Here is a 24499-nt window from a genome sequence, read left to right as displayed (position 1 = left end):
ATGAGAGTAAGACTAGAAGAATCAAGAGTATGGGGGAAATGAAGCAGAGAGAGGATTTCGGAAATGAACAGTAATAAAAACAGTAACTTCATATGGGATTACAATGCAATAATTATATTTGTGAAATATGACAGAACAAGAAAATCTGGAAATACTGGACTTTTTCAGAGTTTGTTGGACTTTGGTGGAGGGACTCTAAAGCATATGCCCTACTTCATGTCATTAATGTTTGGAAACGGGCTTTGAGGAGGGGAGGAGGAGGAGGAAGGAGAAAATTAGCAGTCAGCAAAGATTTCTTTTTCTTAAATACTACCAATTTTGTGGCATGTTTTCTTTACATGATGTAATTTTTTTTCCTTTAGTTGGAAGTGTAATGGGAATTGTAAACCGTTGCTGCTGTTCGTTTTTTTTTTTCCTTTCCTTCTCGCTGTCTCTTCTTGTTCAGTTTTAAGAAATGTAGGCACTGTAATGTAACAGAAAAAAAGGCCTGGTTCAAAACCATGATAAAAGAAAAATGAATGTGCTTTTTCTCCTCCTTGCATGGGAGTTGACATGATTAAAGACCTTAGCTTGATTTAATGACAAGATGTCCTTCAAGAATGCAACTGCAGTCATAACATATGGGTTGTCCTGCCTCAGGCAGCCCTCGGTCGGCCGGATTCCAAAGTCTGGGTACGGCGTCGGCCGGTGTCGCCTCCTCTCCAACGTCAGAACGGCTGGAGTATAAAGGCATTGGCCGACGCCATCTTCTCCAGTCTTTCTTGCCGCGCGGTGCCCGAAGCAGAAGCAGTTCGCAAGTGCCGGTCGGTCAGCTCCTGTGTTTTCAGTACCGAAGTCATCTAAAAGCTAAGTACCCCGTTGGGGAGCATTTTTTCTTGCCTCAGCCGATGTCAGAACAAATTGAGAAAGTTAATAATTGTTTGTCTTGTGGTAAACAAATACCTCATAAGGACTTCCATTCTTATTGCCTACCTTGCCTGGGCCCAGACCACGACGTCTCGGCCTGTGCTGCCTGTGCTTGCTTTAATAAACGCACTCTCAGGCGCCGGGCAGAATTTGCTGAAGACTTTTTCAGCGAATCTTTCGCTTATATCATGCCGTCGGAACAACCGACTACTCAATCTTCCAAAAAACGAAAGGACCGGGACCGACATCCTCGGCCCGCGTCCTCCACCGATACTCCTCCTAAACCCTCCGCAAGTGCTTCGGTCCCTTCGGAAGTGGTAATTCAAATGCTCCAGGCCGACGACACAGCGTTAACTCGTCCTTCGGTCTCGGAGTCTACACCGGTGCCGGTTGTTGACCTTCCTCCAGAAACCGAAGTTCTGGATCTACCCGACACCATTCCTGTGGACAAGGTTACTCCTGCACGTGGGGCAGCTAGGCCTCCTGTATCCATGTCCATCAAGGCCTTTGCACGTGCTAAGGCCGCCAGCCAGGCCAAGGCCCATCCTAAACCTACTGCCCAGGCCCCTTCTTCTGATAAACAGATCATGTCTCTTGCTGCAGATCTTATTTCTCTTATCAGGGGGTCTCAGCCTCATCCAGACAGAGGTTCTCAGCCGCCTGCAGAAAAAAGGGCCAGAACTGAGCAGGCCGACAACCTCTCTTCAGATGAAGCCTCTGGGGATTCTGAGCATTCAGATACCCAAGAAGAATCCTTCCAGGCTTATGAGGACTCTGATGCTGAGGAATCAATTCCCTCTGCCTCTCCTCCAGAGGATTTTTCGTTCAGTGAAGTCCTACACTCTATGAGGGAGCATTTTAAATGGCAGAGTCAGGAATTATCTGATTCCAGGAAAAGGCTACGTACCTTCCTCAAGCTACCCCAGCACAGACCTTTAGCTATCCCTCCAGTTATGGATGTCCTGGATGATGTTTTCTCCGACTCCAGTTATAACCCTGATTCTCTCCCTCCTGCTCCTGTCAAGCCAGACAGATATTATAGGGTCCCTGACACCCACATACATCTCTTTAAGGCCCATTCTGTGGATCTAGAAACTATTTCACAGGGCCCCAAGGGAGTGGCTACTTCCACAGCCAAGAATCCACTGCCAGCGGATAGGGAAGCTAGGTCCCTGGAGAGATGGGGTAAAAAAGTTTATACCTCTACCATCCTGGCCATGAGGTCACTTAACTGCCTTTTTCATATGTTTCAGTACCAGGATTTTTTACTGGATGATTTACAGAAAAAGCTAGCCTCTCCTGAGCCTATTGATAGAAAGGCATTGCAGGATCTAGTACATAACACTCAGCAGGTTAACAATCATTTTCTTCAGTGTGGTTATGATGCATTGGAGGCTTCATGTAGGGCAGCTATGACTGGGCCTGTTATACGTAGACATGCTTGGTTAAAAGAACAGCCACTGCCAGACCATGTTAAAGTAAAGTTACTTGATGCACCTCTGGAAAAACAGAAGCTTTTTGGTGCTAATGCACAAGATGTGTTGAAGTCCATTGAGGAAAAAGCTAAATCAGTACAGACGGTCAAAGATTTCCTCCAGGTTCAGCCACCCAGATTCAGCAGGAATTGGCCTTCAAAGAATTGGTCCTTTCCAGACACTGACAAGTTTCAAAGGGGAAAAACAGGCATGCCCGAGGTAGAGGGCAATACCGAGGCTCCTACAGGGGCCGCCAATGGCAACCACCAAATCAAAGAAGTGGCGCAGGCAGTCCAGCTGCACCACAAGGACAACCACAATGACTTGACTTTCATACCGTCTATAAAGGCTCAAAGAGAAGCACCTTTGGGTGGAAAATTATCCTTATTCTCAAAAAACTGGCATATCTTAACCAAGGACAACTGGATTCTGGATTTAATAGACAAAGGTTACAGAGTCCACTTCCATACTTTACCAATAAGACAAGGCATGCCAAACCTGCCACTTCATCAAAGGGCAGAGGCACTCATTCAAGTTTCAAAGCTGTTACATATAAAAGCAATAGAAAAGGTCCCTCCACAGGAACAAGGCCAGGGATTTTATTCAAGACTGTTCCTTGTTCCAAGAAAGGAAAACAAATGGAGACCTATACTGGACTTGTCTACTCTAAATACTTATCTCATTGTGCCAAAGTTCAAAATGCTGACGTTGCAGCAACTCCTTCCCATGCTGGGCAAGGGGTCTTGGCTGGTCACTCTGGACCGCAAGGAGGCATACCTGCATGTCCCAATCAGACAAAGCTGCAGAAGATACCTTAGATTTCTTGCAGGGACAGAGCATTATCAATTGTCAGCATTGCCGTTTGGCTTATCTACTGTGCCCAGAGTGTTCACAAAATGCCTGGCATCAGTAGTGGCACACTGCAGACTCCAGGGGATTCAAATATACCCCTACCTGGACGACTGCCTCATACAAGCAGACAGCAAGCAAACCTTGATAGCAAACTTGGACTATGTCATTCAATTACTACAGGCCTTGGGATACACAGTCAACATTCAGAAATCAAGACTTCTGCCATCCCAACAGATTATTTTCCTAGGAGCCAAACTGGACACAAACACAGATGGCTTATCTCACAGAGGAAAAACAACAGCAGTTACCAGAGTACTTCAAAGGCCTAGCAAAGCTCTCCCAGCTGACTGCAAGGAAAATCCTGCAGGCCCTGGGGTTCATGGCATCTTGCATTCTTCTGATACCTTTGGTAAGACTTCATATGAGAAAGCTGCAATGGTACTTAAAAAGCTTATGGTCCCAACACAGCCAAAGCCTAGAGGACGTAATCCCACTCATTCCATGTCTGCAAAGAGAATTTTTGTGGTGGGCTCAAGCAAGTCAGTTAAACAAAGGCATGTCTTTCAACAAACCTCAAGCAGGTCAAAGGATTACAACAGACGCCTCAGACCATGGATGGGGGGCGCACATGGAGGGCAGATGCATTCAAGGTCAATGGACACCAAGGGAAGGCATCTGCACATAAACCAAAAAGAGATGTTGGCAGTGATACATGCAATCGAGACTTTCGAAAAATCACTTCAACAAGGACATTTGCTAATGAGGACAGACAACACCACTGTTATGTGGTATATAAACAAGCAGGGAGGCACTCATTCTTATCCCCTCTGCAGACTAACAATGATTCTCTGGGAAAAATCCCTAAGTCTGAAGATACATCTGCAATCCCAGTTTGTGCCAGGCAAGGACAATGTACTGGCGGACAAGCTGAGCAGAAATTGCTTGGATCCACACGAATGGATGCTGCATCCTCACGTTTTCTCACAAATAACAAGGACATGGGGAAGACCGAACATAGATCTCTCTGCTTCTCACATGAATCATCACCTGGAAAAGTTCTGTACAAGGACCCACCATCCTCTAGCCTGGAAAACGGATGCTCTCTCCTTCAGCTGGAAGTCCCTAACAATTTATGCATTCCCTCCTCTACCACTGCTGACCAAGGTGATACTGAAGATCAAAGCAGAACAGCCAACAGGCATTTTGATAGCTCCAGACTGGCCAAGGCAGCACTGGTACCCATTGCTGTTGAGCATAACTCTGACCAAACCGTGGCCTCTGCCCCTATGGCCTCTGCTTCTAACACAACACAATTACAGGACGGTTCATCAAAACCTGGAAACATTGCATCTGACAGCCTGGAGGTTACCATAACTCCTTCCGATATCTCTCTTTCCAAAGAAGTTCAAGAGATCTTACTGGAAGCACGCAGACCTTCCACCAGAAAGACCTATTCAGCCAAGTGGAAGAGATTCATCATCTGAAATGCTAACAGGGGTCAGGATACAACAGTATTAAGTATACCTCAGATATTGGAATACTTGGCAGAAATGTTTCATACTGGTCTCTCATATTCTTCCATAAAGATTCATGCCTCAGCAATCTCAGCAAAATACAATTGTGATCCACCTGTGTTTTTACATCCTTTGCTAAGACGGTTCCTAAGGGGGATAAAGAATATCAAACCTTCCAGGAAACCGCCAGTACCTGCATGGGACCTCAACTTAGTCTTGGAAAAATTAACTCTTCCTCCCTTTGAACCAGCAGCAACTTCAGAAATGCAATTTCTCTCATGGAAAACGGTTTTCCTATTGGCAATCACATCAGCAAGAAGAGTCTCGGAGATACAGGCACTCATGGCAGTACCTCCTTTTCTCATTTTTCATCAGGACAGAGTCTCTCTAAGAACCAGTCCTTCATTCATGCCAAAAGTAATTTCCAGGGTGTCTCTAAATCAAGCCATTCACCCGCCTACTTTCTTCCCCAATCCTCAAAACAGGGGGGAAGCACTGCTGCATACTTTGGACATACACAGGCAACTACGCTACTACTTGGACAGAACTAAGGCCACCAGAAAGTCTGACCAACTGCTTGTAGCCTATGCTGCTGGAGTACAAGGAAAAGCAATCTCCAAATGGATTGGACACTGCATCAGATTCTGCTATTCCTTTCATGGAAAAGGTGTGCCAGCCAATATTAGGCCACACTCCACCAGAGCTATAGCCACATCCACAGCTTTCCTAAGAGGAGTGGCTACAAAGGACATTCTAGAGGCTGCTACATGGAACTCCGTGCATACATTTACCAAGCACTACAACCTGCCTTTATACTCCAGATCCCGAGCAGGCTTTGCTTCGGCAGTCCTGCAGGGCATTTTAGCTACACCATCACTTTCTTAGTTCCAACCACCCCCAGCTTGGCTATGGTATTCAACCCATATGTTATGACTGCAGTTGCATTCTTGAAGGACATAGTACAGTTTTGTACCTACCATAAATGTAGATGTCTGATAGATATGCAACTGCAGTCGGATTCTCCCACCCTCCTACCCCTCTGCAACCTTCTTTATGGGTCCACTACCCCTATTCCTATTAGCTGTGGGGTATCTCTATGGTGTATCTGTTTATTACTGTTGTGCATGTCTGGAATTCTTTATCCATTCACCAAATTTAGCCTTCCTAGGAGGGCACCTGGCATCTGGGGCAAGAAACACTGAAGAAGATGGCGTCGGCCAATGCCTTTATACTCCAGCCATTCTGACGTCGGAGAGGAGGCGACACCGGCCGACGCCGGACCCAGACTTTGGAATCCGGCCGACCGAGGGCTGCCTGAGGCAGGACAACCCATATGTTATGACTGCAGTTGCATATCTATCGGACATCTACATTTATGGTAGGTATAAAACTGTACTTTTTAAGATAGTGCAAGTAAATGAAAAAGAACTTTGAATATTATGAGGCTTTTTTCTAGCAAATACGTGTATGGTCGTAACAATTCTGCAGCTGGTCGTCATGTTTCCATGGAACAATCTGAGTAACAGTAATCATACAGAATATTACGTCCATAAAGTAGCAGAAGGTATTAACTAAACCAACACGGGGAATGGAAAAAAGATTCTGCTGATAGGGATGACTGCAGTTAGGGATACAGACAATAGGCAAGAGGGGCGGGAATTTTTTGGAGAAAACTGGCAAAGTAACCAAGGTATTGAGAGCAAATAACTAGAGAGGGAAAGATGATAGAATGGGAAGACACCAAGAATTTATTTGGATTGCAGGTTAGAGATTGCTTTCCCTATCAGGGATTGATATCAGAGTATAGGCAAAGAGAAAGAAAGAGGGTAGGTCTTAAATGAAAGACAAGCACTTTGAGTTTTTAATAGAGTCTAGGACAGACGCTGCCATTAAAAAGCCATAATTAGTAGAGCATATAAAATATTGTATGATAACTATAAGAATCAGAGGAGGTTAGAAAGTATTTGGAAGAGAGATTGGATAAGCAGTTATCAAAGAAACAGTGGGAGGCTATATGTATGTCTCCCAAATATGCAACAAAATCTAGAAGATTTAGGATTTTTGCCTGAAAATGTTTATGTAGATATTTTTATACCCCAAGTAGACTCCAGAAAATTTTTCATCAGGCAAGACAGCAAATGTTGGAGGTGTGAAGGGGAAGAAAGAGGTAATTGTGAACATATTTTCTGGAGTGCGGTGAGTTGGCGGCCTTTGAGATGCTTGGTGGGCAGATTGGTCTGAATAGGGAGATGATTTTTCTGAGCAGTGATACAGAATTGGAATTGCCTAGACTTGGTAAGCAGTGCTGTGCCTAATAATGGTGACTGCCAAAAAAGCAATTACTAGAAATTGGAAATCAAAATCTAAACCAACTATACTGGAAGTAGAGAATAGTAACAGAAGTTGCAACTAGAATTGAGATCTTTAAAAAGGGGTAAGAGCAAAGTAAGTAGGAAAATGGGAATTGTGGGAGTAATACAAGGGGAGTGAGGTTTAAAAGGTGGCAAAACTTAAATGAGCTACAATAGTGTTTGAGTGAGAAAGATTGGGTAGATTATAAGTGATGTATAATGTTTGCAACTGGGAGTGTGTCATTATGGTTTATGATTTAAAATGCTTCCAACTAGGATTGTGTCAGTGTGGTTTGATTTATTTATATAATTGTACAATTGCCTATATAGTAATTGATGGTTTAATAAAGATGTTTCTTTTTTTTTTAAAAAAAGGACAGGAATGGAATAATTTATGTAATTATTGCTTAGGTTATATGATATATATGTGAAGTATAATGTTTGTTATGTTAATATAGTTTGATTATTTTTATATGAAAGTAAACTTGCCTATGTTACAAGTGATAATTCATTAAAGATGTTTGAAAAAAAATTAAATCTTTTGTCCATGATCTTCTGTGTAGCTGGGGCTACTTTTGCTGTCTTACGATATTCATATTGTGCAACCTGCTGCCTGTCTCAGGCACTTCATTTGTTGCCTTGAGCTTCACTGGCTGCTTTGCCTTCACTTCCCAGGTTTCTGTGCCTTACAGAAATGCCGGTAACAGTAATGTTTGTATACTTTTCAACTTCTTCAGTATTTTTCCATCACATAACTACCGCTGATATCTTGTGCCAGTTGTCTGCAGCTTCTTTGATTCTAATTTTGATCTCTTCATTCAGATTTCCATTCTCCACAAAAACACTGTGCAAATAGTTGGCATTAACCTGTTCCAGAGTTTCACCTTCCATCTTAATTTTAAGTTTGTGATTTCCCCTACTCCCTACCTCGACCACTATCTTCTCTGTAGTACGTTTTATCCCAAGTGCCTTCAGTTTTACAGTGCAGTTCCCTGGGATTTGCTAAAGTTTCTATTCAGTCTGCTTGTAGTACCACATCATCTGCATACACTAGTTATCTTAATCTGTCCCCTCCAACCTGTTTTTTTATGTTGTCCATCACCAGTAGGAACAAGAGCGGGCTTGAAACTCTTAGCCTTGATGCACACTCAGTCCCACTGGGAGCCTGTCTACAAGTCCAAAAACTGTTTACAGTTTTGTCATTGAGTCCCTGTACATAACTTGCACTAATCCTGCCAATGTTTCTGAGACATTTGAAGCAATACAGGACGGCCCAAATCAGATTTCTTGGGACTTTGTCATATGTTTTCTTAAAGTCTTGCATTGCTGTGGACTGTTTCCTCATCTACAGTTTCTTCTCCACTATCTCTTTCAGTGCAAATGTTGGACCAGTTTTACTGTATCCTCCTCTGACGCCAACCTACTCATCCTCCCATCTTACTTTCTACTACTGTGTGTACTTGTTTCAGTTACCCTCCAACACTTTCATGCAGCATGACAGAGGGTTTGAAACCTTTGAACTGCCCACACATTTGTATTCCCTTTATCCTTGTATACACTTGCACTAGAGTAGTTATTCACCAGCCATTTGGGATGGCTTTGTTCCAGTGCCACACTGACTATCCTCTGGAGCCATTTCTTCCTAAGTATACTTAACGTATTGTACTTGCATTGGCATAATTTTAACCTGCCACTTCCCTTGTCTTCATTTTTCTTAGAGCACTTTGTACTTATTTTAGGGTGGGTACTCCTTTATTTTTCATTGCAAGCTTTGCATGTAGCACAAGAGCCTCTGTAGACTTTTCTTCATTCAGAAGCTCCTTGAAGTACTTTCCACCATCTGCCCTTGTACTTGCTGTTTAAGATCATAGACAAAATATTCTGGAAGAGTTACTGCTTGAGATTCTTGTCAAAATTATGTTCACTTAATATTAATAGGTTTTGCTTGTGGTGTTTGTTTTCTGAAATTAGAAAAGTATGCCTTTTTTAATGTACAGCATTCTTAGTAATGCATGCAAAGTGTAAAGAAATCTAGATTTTTTTTGCAGATGTAGATTTTACTTTTCAATAATGCATATAAAGAGTTGAGCTATAGACTATATATTTTTTGTTTTATATTTTCCAGGTTTGGTGACTGCTATATTTTTCATGTTTTGTAAGCCAGGAAGGGCCTGAACATGAAATTATTTGCATTGCAGTGCTTACATGGTTAAATTCTAGATAGCACAAGTAAAAGTTTAGTGTTTGCTTCTTTGCTTTGTAAGACCATATTTCAGTTAGATGCAAGTAACTTTTTGAGAACGTCTTCAGTTTAAGTACTTCAGGTGTACTAAAGGATGAAAAAAAAATGGACATTTTGTTTCCCTTCAACAGGAGACTGGAATTGGGAAGTCTGTGAATGGACTTCGAAAGCACAGTGATGTGGGAGACTATGCAAAGACACTTGTGGGAAAGTGGAAGAAACTTGTTCCTCAGGATGAAGAACGGTAAATATTAATTCTCTGGAACTGTTCTCACTGTTATCATTGTTAGCACTGGCCTTTTAGGAAGTATTATATAGCAAATACTGCTGTGAATGTGTGCATGTATGCATGTGCTATCTGAATTGATGTGTTGGTTAGAGCCATTCCTTTATTTTAAACACATTCTGGAACTCAGACATGATATGCAGCTTAGTTATATTTTGGGATAACACTACTGCATTAACAAAATTTATTTAACAATAATATTTAAACATAGTCTACATACCTTGCAGTAATTTGCTTATTGTATGTGTCTAATGTTCATCACAAGGATCAGTGCTGCATTATAATATGCTATGCATAGGAACTGACTTCAGAAGGGAATGTGTCCATTCTGTTTTCAAAACTTTTAAAACTGTTAAATATCCTTGGAGCAAAACATATTTTCTCTCTCTGCTGTAAGAACGTCAAAACAGTCCATACCATCTTCAGTTCTTCTAGGTGCAAGAAGTGTGCAGTCAGCAATCCATTAGCTCCTTCCAGGCAACTTCCAGATATTAAGTACCCCCATTTTGGGAAGATTTATTGTCAATTCTTGAGTAGGTATGTATTGATTATTGTTGCTGCTGCTGTTGGTGGTTTTTGACTGCTTTTGAGTTTTCTTTTTGGTGGCACACAATCCTGGTAAAAATCCATAAGTGTACACAAGGTAGGAGTTTTCCACCTTAGATTGCCACTTTCATTGCTTTTTCTCCTAGGGCAGACAAACCTTATTTCTTGTGGGCAGGGCAACACTGCTAGCAAGAAACCTCTGTTGCACTGGACCTGAAACTTTTGGAGTTTCTTGGAGCACTAGAAGGTTCTTTCACCAGGCCACTGTATTGTTGTCATTCCCTTCTAAGGGAGAACTGCCTGCAATTGAATGGGAAAAAACATATAAACACATCCGCTTCCTAGGGAAATCAGAGGCATTGGAAAAAAGAGAAATCTAGAAAGCAATTTGAGGAGGATTCCATTGGCAGGTAGCATGTGGACTTTGGAGAGCCCTGTAGGTTGCACAATCCTTGAAGGAGTCAGTCTCTGCGAGATTCAATTTTGCCCAACCTGCTTTTGCACATGCTATTTTTGCGTCCCTGTCCCTTACTCCCTTCAGAGACTGACACCTTGGACATGGATGTCCTTCAAGGATGCATCTGCAGTCCTTACAAATGGGTAGTCCTGTCGTCAGGCAGCCCTTCGGTCGGCCGGATTCCAAAGTCTGGGTCTGGCTTCGGCTGGTGTCGCACTTCACCCGACGTCATCGCTGCAGTTTTTCGGGTATAAAGGCATCAGCCGACGCCATTTTCCTCAGTCTTTCTTGCCGCTGGCCCGAAGCAGAAGCTGTTCGCAAGTGCCGGTCGGTCAGATCCAGAGATTACTACTACCGAATACTACAAGACTTCTAAAAGCTAAGTACCCCGTTGGGGACTCTTTCTTGCCTCAGCCGATGTCAGAAAAAGTGAATAACTGTTTAACTTGTGGGAAACAAATACCTCATAAAGATTTCCACTCCTACTGCTTACCTTGTTTAGGCCCAGACCACGACGTAGCAGCTTGTCTAGCCTGTGCTTCTTTTAACCGACGGACGCTTAGACGCCGGTCGGAGTTTGCTGAGCAGTTTTTTGGCTCTGATTTTGCCTATATTATGCCGTCGGATCCTCCGACTACACAAATTACCAAAAAACACAAAGAAAAGGACCGACACTCGCGGTCCGTGGTTTCAGCCGAAACCGCGGTTAAGCAAACCGCGAGTGTCTCGGTTTCGGCCGAAACCAAGCAAGCGGTTCTTTCTTCAGCCGAAACCATGCCTTCTACCGAGGCCTCTTCTAACCTGGTAGAATCGGCTTCTGAAATCCAACCTTCTGTTGCGGTTTCTAAGGAATTATCAGACACTATTCCCTTGGATATTTCAACCCCTGCACGTGGAGCTGCTAGGCCTCCTGCAGCCATGTCTGTTAAGGCCTTTGCCAGGGCTAAAGCAGCCAAAGCTTCAAAAACGGTGCCTGCCAAACCCCGCTCTCACAGGCCCAGCACCAGTTCCCATATGCTTTCTTTGGCTGAGGATCTCATTTCTTTAATTCGTGGATCCCAGCCTCATCCAGACAGGACCTCTCATCCACCTCCAGAGAAGAGGCCTAGAGCAGAGCCCCCTGAGCCAGTATCCACAGATGATTCCTCTGATGACTCAGAACATACAGACCCTCCTGAGGCTCCTTATTCCCCTTACGAAGACTCTGATGCTGAAGAGTCCATTCCTTCAGCCTCTCCACCTGAGGAATTTTCCTTTGGGGAAACCTTGCATGCTATGAGGGAACAATTTCAGTGGCAGGGCCAAGATTTCTCAGACTCCAGAAAAAGGCTTAGAACCTTTCTACATTTGCCACAACATAGGCCTTTAGCTATACCTCCAGTTCTTTCTGTTGTAGATGATGCATTTAATGATGCTTGCACTGCTCCTGATTCATTACCTCCGGCCCCTGCTAAGCCCGATAGGTTCTACAGGGTCCCGGACACTCATCACCATTTATACAAGGCTCCTTTTGCAGATCCTTTTGCAGATCCAGAGACTATCTCCCAGGGCCCTAAAGCTGTAGCAACTACATCTACTAAAAACCCCCTCCCCTCTGAAAAGGAATCCAGCTCCTTAGAGAGATGGGGTAAAAAAGTTTACACCTCTGCTACTTTGTCAGCTAGGGCTTTGAACTGCCAATTTCATATGATTCAATATCAAGAGTTTATGCTTGACCAGTTAACTAAAAAGCTGTCCTCTGAAGAATCTATAGATAAAAAATATGTTCAGGAAATGGTACATAACATACAGCAGGTTAGTAACCATTCTTTAAAATGTGGCTATGATGCACTGGAGGCTTCCTTTAGATCAGCCATGACTGGCACAGTTATCAGGAGACATGCATGGTTGAAAGAGCAGGCATTACCAGACCATGTCAAATCAAAGCTTTTGGATGCACCCATGGACAAGGTCAATTTATTTGGTTCCCCTGCACAGCAGGTACTAAAAAAGATGGAAGAGAAGGCGAAATCTGTACAGTGAAAGATTTCTTACAGGTTCAACCTCCAAGGTTTAGCAGGAACTGGCCCTCCAAGAATTGGTCCTTTCCGGACTCCTCTAAGACACAGAGTGGCAGGAATAGGTGTTCAAGAGGCAGAAACCAATCCAGGGGTGCCTACAGGGGACGCCAATGGCAAGGTAACAACCAGCGAGGCACGGACGCAGCCACCACCACTACAACAACACAATCACAGTGACTTGGCTGTGGCACCGCCTACCAGGGAACAACTGGAAGCACCCTTAGGCGGAAAGCTAACCTTATTTTCAAAGAACTGGCATTGCATCACAAGGGAAAAATGGATTTTGTAAACTATAGACCAAGGTTACAGGTTCCATTTCCATACTTTACCAGGAAAGAGAGGAATGCCAAACCTACCACCTACTCAAAGGACAGAAGCTCTAAAGCAAATATCTCAACTATTAAGAATGAGAGCTGTGGAAAAGGTACCATCTATGGAACAAGGAAAGGGATTTTACTCCAGACTCTTCCTGGTACCAAGAAAAGAGAGCAAATGGAGGCCTATTCTCGACCTGTCCGCTTTAAACACATTCCTCATTGTTCCAAAATTCAAAATGCTGACCCTACAGCAGCTTCTTCCCATGCTGGGCAAGGAGTCTTGGCTGGTAACTCTAGATCTCAAGGAGGCATACCTGCACGTCCCCATACGACCAATTTGCAGAAGATACCTCAAATTTCTTGCAGGATCAGAGCATTATCAATTCTCAGCATTGCCCTTTGGCTTATCTACTGCGCCCAGAGTGTTCACGAAATGCCTGGCATCAGTAATTGCTCATTGCAGACTTCACGGGATCCAAATTTATCCCTACCTGGACGACTGCCTGATACAAGCGGACAACAAAAGCAAGCTAACAGAAGACTTACAAAGAGTCATTTACCTGCTGCAAGCCCTGGGGTATACAGTCAATATAAAAAAGTCAAGGCTGATTCCATCCCAAAGAATAACCTTTCTGGGTGCAGAGCTGGACACATCAAAACAAATGGCATTCCTAACTGCAGAAAAGAAAGAGCAACTACCTCTCTACTTCTTGGCATTAACAAAGCAGAACCATCTAACTGCAAGAAAAGTACTAAAGCCCTAGGCTTCATGGCATCCTGCATAATTCTGGTCCCTCATGCCAGACTGCATATGAGAAAGCTACAGTGGTACCTAAAGAATTTGTGGTCCCAACACAAGCACAGCCTAGAAACCAAAATTCCAATAATCCCATGCCTGAAGCAAGAGTTCCTATGGTGGGCTCAGGCCTGTCAATCAAACACAGGATTGCCCTTCTGCAACAGTCAACCAAGCCAAACCATCACGACAGATGCCTCAGACCTCGGTTGGGGGGCACACATGCTGGGCAAGTGCATACAAGGCTTATGGACTCAAGACCAGCTGTGCCTGCACATAAATCTAAAGGAAATGCTGGCAGTAAAATTGGCAATCCAGTCATTCAGACCATTTCTCCAAGAAGGTCAGTTGATGATAAGGACAGACAACACCACAGTTATGTGGTACATCAACAAACAGGGAGGCACACATTCATATCCTCTATGCCGGCTGGCACTGGACTTATGGGATGTGGCTCTGAGCTACAACATTCAGTTACAAGCAATTTTTGTACCGGGAAAAGAAAACATTCTAGCAGACATATTAAGCAGAACTACCACAGATGCCCACGAATGGATGCTGCATCCGGACATCTTCAAAGCCATCACGAGAGAATGGGGATTACCACATATAGACTTATTTGCATCCCCACTCAATCACCAGCTAAAGAAATTCTGCACAAGGATGTACCACCCACTTGCTTGGAAGGTGGACTCCCTATCTTTCAGTTGGAAAAACCTGACAGCATACGCATTCCCACCACTTCCTTTGATGCACAAGGTGCTTTTGAAGATCAAAGAGGAACGTCCAAGGATCATTCTGATGGCTCCAGACTGGCCAAGACAACATTGGTACCCATTGCTCAGGAGCATGTCTCGGGAACAAATATGGACACTACCCCTGATCCCATTACTGTTAACACAGAACAACTACAACATCCTGCATCCAAACCTGAAAACTCTGCAGCTAACTGCCTGGAACATTACATAAGAGCAATTAACCCAAATTTATCCCAAAGGGTTTAAGACATAATCCTTGAGGCTCATAGACCTTCAACAAGAAAGAATTATGCAGCAAAATGGAAAAGATATCTCATGTGGAGTACTGCAAAGGGAGAAGATGTGGCACTGGTAAACATAGCCAACATCCTGGAGTACTTGGCAGAGCTCTTCCATATAGGCCTGTCCTATTCTTCCATCAAGATACATGCATCAGCTATTTCAGCAGAATACAGCTTGGATCCTCCTGTCTTCTCTCATCCTCTGCTCAGACAGTTTCTGAGAGGAATTAAAAATGTAAAACCTCCCAGGAAACCACCATTGCCAGCATGGGACTTGAACTTTGTGCTAGAAAAATTGACACTTCCCCCTTTCGAACCAGCAGTAACAGCAGAATTACAATACTTATCCTGGAAGACTGCTTTCCTGCTGGCAATCACCTCAGCAAGAAGGGTCTCTGAACTACAGGCATTAATGGCAGTGCAACCCTTCCTGATCTTCCATCAAGATAGAGTGTCCATGAGAACAAATCCTACATTTATGCCTAAGGTGGTATCCAGAGTGTCTTTAAATCAGGCTATCCACCTACCTACATTCTTCCCCAACCCACAGAACAGGGAGAAAGACTCTTGCATACCTTGGATGTACATAGACAATTACGCTACTACCTGGACAGGACCAAGTCCAATAGAAAACTGACCAGCTTCTGGTAGCATATGCAACAGGAAAGGAAGGAAAACCAATTTCAAAACAGACAATCTCCAAATGGATAGGAAATTGCATTAGATTTTGTTACTCCTACCATGGAAAGAAAACTCCAGAGAACATCAGGCCTCACTCCACAAGGGCTACAGCCACTACCACAGCTTTCTTACGAGGAGTGGCTACCAAGGACATTATAGAGGCTGCTACTTGGACCTCCGTGCATACATTTGCCAAGCATTACAATTTACCTTTATACTCTAGATCCCGAGCAGGTTTTGCCACTGCTGTTTTGCAAGGGATCCTAACTACACCATAATCTCTCCTTTTTTCCTCCTCCCCTAGTTTAGCTATGGTATTCTACCCATTTGTAAGGACTACAGATGCATCCTTGAAGGACATAGTACAGTTTTGTACCTACCATAAATGTAGATGTCTGATAGGAATGCATCTGCAGTCAGGATAACCCACCCACCTTCCCCTCTGTGGTACTCCTAGGGTATTTGCCATCCTTCAGCTAGCTTGGGGGGGATCTATTATGGTGTATTTGTTTGTATTTGTTTGTATATATGTACATACATGCTTATTTTATGTGTTTGCTCTCTACTATTTGGAAACATTGGCATTTATCCAAATTTAGCCATCCAAGAGGGCACCTGGCATCTGGGGCAAGAAACACTGAGGAAAATGGCGTCGGCTGATGCCTTTATACCCAAAAAACTGCAGCGATGACGTCGGGTGAAGTGCGACACCAGCCGAAGCCAGACCCAGACTTTGGAATCCGGCCGACCGAAGGGCTGCCTGACGACAGGACTACCCATTTGTAAGGACTGCAGATGCATTCCTATCGGACATCTACATTTATGGTAGGTACAAAACTGTACTTTCCCCCTGCCAGAAGGGATACCTTTCCCAAACTGAGACATCTGATTCTGATCTTGAAGATGAGGAGGATATGGCCTTCTTTGACGAGATGCATGTCTTGTTAGATGTGGAGGATATTGGATACCAATCTTAGGTTTTCAGTTTGAGGATATTTTCTTTGGGGAAAATCTGAATCCCATGAGAGAATATTTTAACCTGTGGGGATGTCAGTTTTTCCCCCCCAGACAAGGCATGTCTGGGCACTGAGAAATCCAAACACACTGCATCCTGACTTTGTCTTGCAAAGAAACCTTTGAAAGCTCCTCAGTAGAGCCAGACATCCTCCCATTGGAAGTCTGAGTTTTTAAGATGTCAAGGAAAAAGTGCAAGTATCTTCTTTTTTTTTTTTTTAATCTAGACTACAGTTGTTTCAGTTAACACAGCCAGGGGATCATGATAGGTATGTGGGGTGTACTCCGTGTCCACTGATGGGGAATATTAGAGTGTTTGACACATTTTGGAAAACAAAGTTGTGTATATCTTGTCCACCTTTGGAATCAGGCCCATAAATTGTCAACCCATATGATTTGTTATGAAGGGGAAATTTTCAAGCAAATGAAAATGTATTACAGAGGAACTGAAGGATAAGGCAGTGTAAAGAGCAGGTTTTCCAGATTAAACTTGGACTACACTAAAATTGTAGATTTGATGTTGTACATGCTTGCACAGGGATGGGATATTTTTTCAGGAAGCATGCCTCAATAAGAATTCAAGCTCTGTTTGAAAACGAGGAGGAGACATTACATAAGTGTACCTTTAAAGATTTGCTGTTCAACCCACTTTTTCATTACACTTTGAAAGAAATGAGAGATTTTCAGTGATGATGTCTCAGAAAGAAATGTCCTCCTGTCACTCCTGTAATTGGCCTCTTTTTTTTTCTAAAATATTTTTTTTGTTTTTAAACAACTTTATTAAATTTTCACTTAATGCATAAGCACACATACATTAATAGAAAGGAAAACAAAAACAAACAGTAATAATATTTTTCCATTTATGTGAGTTATACATTACAGATAATTTTTTTCTTTCTTTACAGCTCTTGAGTCAATCATTGCATACTTTTTCAATTCCTACCTTCCCTTAAACCTCATTCCTCTTCCTGAACATCATTTTGCATGTATTATTCCCACCAATTATATTTATTTTTATTTAATTTGTTCTTTCCCATTTCTAAAGGTCTTATTTCCATTTCTTTTATAATCAATACTTCGAATACAGTTTGCTTAGATTTTGCTTTCCAGTGTCTAGTAGTTGTTTTAACAGACAAAAGGCCTTGGCATTTCAAAACCAATGCCCCAGTTCGTAAGAAGCATTCCATTATTGCAGCCATTTGATTCTGACAGAGTATTCTGTAGAGACTTCTAAAATTTGTCAGCTCATTATAGAAATTTTTTTAAAAAATCTGCCTGTTCATTGTACTCACAAAAAACATGTTTCCAGTTGCACGTTTCTTCTCCTTCACACTTCCAACATTTGTTATCTACTTGAAGAAAAATTCTTTGAAGTCCGCTTAGGGTATAAACGTATATCAATACAAACACTTACAAGCAAAATCTTAAACCTTTTGGACTTTGTTGCGTGCAAGGGAGCAATAGGTATGTTGTCCCATTGTTCCCTTTAAATTGCTTTTCCAGTCTGTCTTCCCAGTCTTTTCTAGCTTCCTCTGATACCCACAGTTATCATGCAGTATTTTATATACCTTATTAAGTGTCCCTTTTTTTAACAGCAGCTTCTATTCTAGATTCAGCTAAAAACTCTTAACAGAGCAGGTCTTTAACTTAGGACTCCCCTACCTCTTTCTCTTAGCCTATACTCTTACATCAGTCCCTGGTAGGAAAGGCAGTCCCTAAACTACAGTCCAGATTTCTTGGAGTCATCCCACTCTGTTATCTTTCCCTCTGTAATTATTTGCTTCCAATACATTGGTTCCTTTGCCAGTTTTCTCCAGTAAATTGCAGCCTCCCACCTTTTTTCTGTACCCTTACTTGCAGTCATCCCTACTGACAAATTTTCCTTTCTGCATTCTCATGTTGACTTGGTTCTTAGAATACGTTCTTTAACTTTATGAATATAATATTGTGCACAGTTTTTGTCCTCAAGGATTTGCATCTAAAATCCCCACTCTCTCTCTCTTTTTTAACTTCTTCGGCTTCATCCTCCCCCCTTTCCATTTTGACTTAGAACCTTCTTCTTGTGTTATGTATATGAACCTTAATTGTGTAGCTCAAAAATATTTATTCAAATCAGGTAATCTGCTTAACTTTTGTCCTCTTCACCTCTGAGATAAATTCCTTCAACTCTTTATTATTGTCTACAACTTCTTCTCTGGTTGATTAAAATGCATCTGACCTGTATATAAAACCTAAGGGACTAAAAACATATTCACTGCTTTTATTTTACTGTCTAACCATAAACGAGAGCCTTCCAGTTTCTCAGTTTTGTATTATGTTTTGAATAGTCTCTTCCCGCGTACCCTTAGCTGCCATAACAGAAGTCTTCTAAATCCATACTCCTAAATACATCAGACCACACATTTTTTTCTCCATTTTACTCTGGTATAGTGTGTTCAGCCTCCATGGACAGGTGATTAGACATGTCCACCGTGGTTGTTGTCTTTTGCAGACATGGGAGAACCACTCTTTTTTGCCTCAGATGAGAGAGCCGGGAAATCTTTTCTGCCTGGCAGTATTAAGATGCAAGTTCCCCAGAGTGATGTCCCTGACATAAATTGGTCTGCTTATATGAATTTTCTTGTTAAAAAGAAGCAGAAAGTTAAATATTCTCCTGTCTTAGCATTACTTTAAAGATATATTGTGTGTAGCTCAGGCTCTGAATCCTCTCACATTCTGGTTCTACTGGTGAAAGAAAATGAAATTCTTTCTTTTCAGAAGATTCTCAGTGTGATGAATAGAATTAGAGTAAAAATTCAGTTTTCTCCTCTAACAACAGATTTTGATTCTAAATAGAATATTTTTTCTGATTTTTCCCCTTAGAAGAATTTTTTTCTGAAACCGTTTCTACAATGAGTCAGTATTCTCAGTGGGGGAAAAATGACACTCCATTTTCTGCTACAAGTGGAATTTCCTCAGTTCCTCATGTACTGCCAACTTTGGGGAATGTTTTTATTATAGTCTGTAACATGCCTGATGACCAGCCTGCATCCCCTAAGAAGTCAATTCCCTTAATCCTTACAAATATTTATTTTCTAACCCCAGATTTCACCATGCTATGATTTTCTTGTCAAATCCTTCTCCTGCTAAATATTTAGCAAATGCTAATCCCTCTTCCTCCGACAAGGATGGGAAAGCTTTTGATGGATTTGGGAAAAGCGTATATTCTTCTGCCACTCTAATTTTTAGAATTCAGCTATCAAGATCACACAAGTTATAAAATGAGGAATTCTGCTGCCACTTTTCCTTTTTTGGGAATAAATGTTTTCTAAATGCACTTTGTTTCTGAGTAAACAAACATTCTTTTAAGTCTCCCCAAGGAAATAGTATCACATATACTTCCCAATCATCACTCAGGAACAAGATCCTCAATGCACTGTCTTAGGCCACAGTTACTGCATCAGTGGGCCCTGACAGCATCTGAGGTTACCTTCTAAATAGCATGAAACATGACTTATCAGGCCCTTTGGAATCACTAATCAACAGTAACCTGCAAACAGGTTTTGTGCCTTAGGAATGTAGGGTGGCAACCACCATCCCTTTGCACAAGGGCAGGTCAGATACAGACCCTGGAAAGTCCAGATCCATAATTCTCACTAGTAACATTTACAAAGCCATGGAAATTAGCAATAAAGGAATAGGAAACTTCTAGGCACTGGACCCCACCCAGTTTGCTTTCATCAGAGGCAGGTCATGCCTACTTAACCTGGTGGATTTCTTTGAGAAGATGGTAACCAAAATAGTGGATGAAGGCAGTAAAGCAATGGATCAGGGCAAAACAGTTCACACTGCCTGTCTTGACCTGGCCTAGGCATTTGACATAATACTCCACCCAAGCATTGTAGACAAAACCGATGGAATTGGTACAAACCACAATGTTGCCAGTTGGCTCTCAGATTGATAGGACCCAGGAAATTAGGGTAGGGTAGTCCCATTTTCACACAAGAAGCTGGTCACTAGCAGATTTCCTCACATCTCTGTGCTGGGTCCTGTCTTATTTGGCATCTCTTTCTCTGAAGTCAAGACCAACATCAAGAGCTTCTGTCTGACCAAGTTTGCAGATGATTGCAAACTAAGAGCAGTCTCATAATTGCACCAAGAAACTAGTGTCCTTCAGGAAATGTTGGCACTGTCAACTGGTACGAAAAGTCACGGTTTAAAACTCAAAGCCTAGAAATGCATAATAGTACCCTTTGAATGTCCGCTACCCCTGGAGCTGCCTTATTGAATTTGGGGATGTATATAGACAGTAACCTAGGTTTTGCCCAACATGTGTCTAGTAAGGAAAACATTCTGTGTTGCTTAACTGATGAGCAAGGGTATGGCATCTGTGTCCAAGGTAGTCATTGTTCCATTGTATTAGTCCATCATCAGACCTATTACTGAATACACCCTTTGGTATGTGCCTGACCAAAACACATGTAGCAACTGGAGTGTCCACAAAGGTTCACCACAAAAAGAATGCAGGGCATGAGCAGCATATTCTATGCAAATCATCTTAAAGCCCTGATCTTGTACTCCGTCTTCTACAGACTGTTGAGGAGTGATCAGTGTCTGGCATACAATGTATCCTTGGATCCTACTGTGATGGACCTTTTGAATATCCGCAGAATAAATAGCATCAAAACTATACTCCAGTCTAGGGAGTTAAAACTTGCTTGCAGCATAAATGAAACATGTTGGATGGACTGGTGTGTCTCAGAATACCTTTCCTCTGGAACAGGTTTCCCATTCATATGAAGCAAATCTGTTCCCTAACCCATATCAAGTGAATTTGGACCACTGGATGGAAATCAGAAATTCATCCCTGGTGTGGCACCTATGTTCATAATGAATGCAGGTAGCTTTTAAATGATTTATCACACAAGCCTTGCATACACCTCTTGAAATATCCTTTAGGACACCAGAACTATTTGTTCTGCAAAGGAATAGGAGGTCAAAGAGGTTTGGATCTTTCATGGCTCAAAAGTCTAGACATGCATCCCAACAGAGGAGTCTACAAAAAGCTGAATACAAAGAAAGGGCTGCCAGTCTGAACTGATAGCTAAGTCTTTTGAGGCTAGTAATCTTTTTTGTTATGAGTCTGTAATTTCTCATGTTGAGTGGTATGTTTTGATAAGTACATGCAAAAGGTGCATTTCATACATTATGCCAGAGCTTTACATCTGGAAGACGTGCCTTTGGAAATTAGAAGAGCCAGGTAGAGGGCTTTCTGTATTACTGCAGAGAGAGAGTTCATGGTCAAAAGACACAAAATCAATAAAAGTGCCTTTATCTGTTATCACAGTGCCTGATTGGAGGAATGTGTCATCTGTATAGTATGGAGAAATGTTTGCTTACCAAAGTGATGTATACTACGTCTTCACATTTAATTTCAGAGCAGTGTCCTTGCACTAGGTCTTAGCATGGATGCAGGAGCATTTGCAGGTCAGTAGACGTTTGAATAACAACGCTCAGTTTATAGTCATCTGCACACATAGAGAACCATAGGCCAGGATTGTTGCCCAAAAGGTATGAGAAACATGGCATTTAGGAGAGAGACGAATAATGAGCTCTACAGCACACCACTGGTAACATTTTTTTACCATCAGTGTGGCACCTGCAACTCTTAACAACATGGATTCTGTCAGACAACCAGTTGGCTGTCTACCACACAACACAAAGATTTATATTCCAATGTAGAAGTCTGACATTAATGCCAGCATGAGGAATAATGTCAAAGGTCTTGGCTTGGTCCAGAAATACTGTATGTACTGCATAACTACTATCCCCTGCATCAGTGACTTTTCAAAGAAATTAACAAGGTTAGATTTGGAACCTTCTTTGCAAAGCTGAATTAATGAGGGTCCAGGGTTGGGTGACCAATGTGTTAATACCATTACACTGGCAGATCTGCTGTTGAAATTTTCATTCATGCCTCAACGAATGGGACTCGAGTCTGACCTCTGATCTGGCTCAGACGCATTTCTTTTAGACTTTTAGATTCAACTCTCGAGCTCCTCCCTTTACCCATAATATTTCAAACCCCTGTGCTACCTCAGACCTTGTTTGCCACTTCTATGCCACGGATGTGGTTCATGCTCTCTCAAGTTCTGGGTGTATTTTTTTCAACCATTAGTGAGTAAAAGTAGAATATTCTATGTGAAGTTGTTAAATCTCGCCATTTATTCTCACTGATGGGTTCGGAGCTGATCCTCTGCTCCAACATGGCCGATAGCAAAGCTCAAGGTTTGCCAGTAGCTCGAGACCAAGCCTCTTATCCCACAATGCACTGCTGGAATTACCTCAGATCTAGTTTGCCGCGGCAAGAGAGATCTCGGTGATCCAGCTAGCTTGGACCATTTGTGAAAAAAAAAAAAAAATAGAAAGTTTTGATAAAAAAATTTTCTTTTTTTCTCTTAGATATTTTCATATAGGCAGTTTGAGTGTTAGTGTTAAAATTTTAATAATAGAATTGGTAGTTTCTGATAGTGCCGTGTTGGCTTAGTTGTTTTGTGTGGGCCTTTTAGCCCTATTTAGAGTTAATAATCTCTATTTTGTTATAGTCAGGATTTTTCTCAGTGGACCTGTTTAGCCTTGTATTTGTAAATTTATAGTTTAACTGCCATAGATGGTGCCCGGTTTGGGCTTAGTTGCTTTCCTAGTTAGTGTGGTTCTTTACAAGGAAAGTAAGGACTTCACTGTTTTAGTTTCAGTATATTGGCTTTTGTTTTCTACTAGTTACTATGTCTGATGACAAGGAAAAGTCCCATCCAAAATTGGGATTCAAGAAATTCCCAGATTGTGGGCAGAAAATGTCCGTCACTGATGGACACATTCAATGTGTTTACTGTCTGGGGGCTAAACACCTCCAAGACACTTGCAGCATTTGCCATTCCTTTTCTTCAAGAGTCCTCTTGGAGAGAAGGAGGAAGCTAATTGACAGGGATTACTGCAGCATTCCTTTTCTGAGGTGTTGAGTAGCCAAGAAGGTACTAGCATGTCTTCCAAATCCTCCAAATCTTTGGATCCCAAAGTTGCAGAAAAGGCAAAAACTTCAGAGGGAGGGTCATCGGTTCCACAGACCTCGGAACAGAGTGTCCCTTTGATTCGGAGCCAGCTCCCGGTATTGGAGCCGGTCTCTGAGGTTCCCTTTTCACCTCTGCTCCAGTCAGCACCTTGGGTGCATTCATCTAAGTCTTCAAGTCAGCCTTTAAGATTTGGACATGAATCGGCTAGTGCAGAAGCTTTTACAGGGACCAGGACTTGCCACATTGTTGTTGGCCCCGACCAGCTCGTTGGTGCCGAAGACCATTGAACCGGATTTGTCTACTCCTCCTCCGAGCCGTATTGGACCCTTGGAGCCGAAAGAACCCGAACCAGTGATTGTTGAACCTTTGGAGCCGATACCCGCACTGGTGTTATTGGCTCCATCTACTCTGATGTCCTCGCCGCTGACCGAGGACTCTAGGAGCCGACGCTCTCCCATCGGGTCTGGAAAGGGTAGTCGGACTGATTTGTCGGTGCCGACTCTTTCTCTCATGGCTTCTTCGGATGAGCTTGGCTCTTACCTTGGGCTTGGAGCCTATGGTTTTGGTGCAGGAGGATCGGACGGCCGTTTTGGTTTTGTCTACTCCTTCTCGTCGGAGCCATGGCACCTTCGATGCTATGAGGAGAGTCCTGTCTCCCAAGACAAAGTCAGCATTGGTTCGGCCTTCTCCCTCCCTTCAAGCTCCTGTGTCTGCTTCTTCATCTACCGGTCCCCCTAAGCGTATAGACCATGAGCCTCAAGTACCCCCACAGGGCGTCCCCTACTCTTCTGAGACCTCCCCAGATGCCCCACTGAGGAGGTGCCCAGGAAGAGACTGTGCAAGAGGAGGCATTTAGACTCCCCACAGGAGTCTTCGACATCTGACACGGACTTGGATGAGTCAGAAGGGTCCCC

At 42.6% G+C, this 24499-nt stretch overlaps 1 protein-coding gene across 2 annotated transcripts in view; it reads left to right on the top strand.

Annotated features, from left to right (window-relative positions):
- LOC122812587 (elongin-A-like) overlaps nt 1–24499 on the top strand; it is a 1667864-nt gene that overhangs the window by 603274 nt on the left and 1040091 nt on the right. For both annotated transcript variants that reach the window (XM_044084820.1, XM_044084819.1), the window contains exon 3: nt 9472–9584. In XM_044084820.1, the coding sequence (XP_043940755.1) occupies nt 9472–9584 (113 nt within the window). The remainder of the gene's footprint in view (nt 1–9471; nt 9585–24499) is intronic.

Source organism: Protopterus annectens, chromosome 1.part1 (genome assembly GCF_019279795.1).
Source record: "Protopterus annectens isolate FY-2018-M chromosome 1.part1, PAN1.0, whole genome shotgun sequence".
Taxonomy (NCBI): Eukaryota; Metazoa; Chordata; order Ceratodontiformes; family Protopteridae; genus Protopterus; species Protopterus annectens.
The sequence above is the reverse complement of the archived record's forward strand: the minus strand, read 5'-3'. Positions and strand labels throughout refer to the sequence as shown.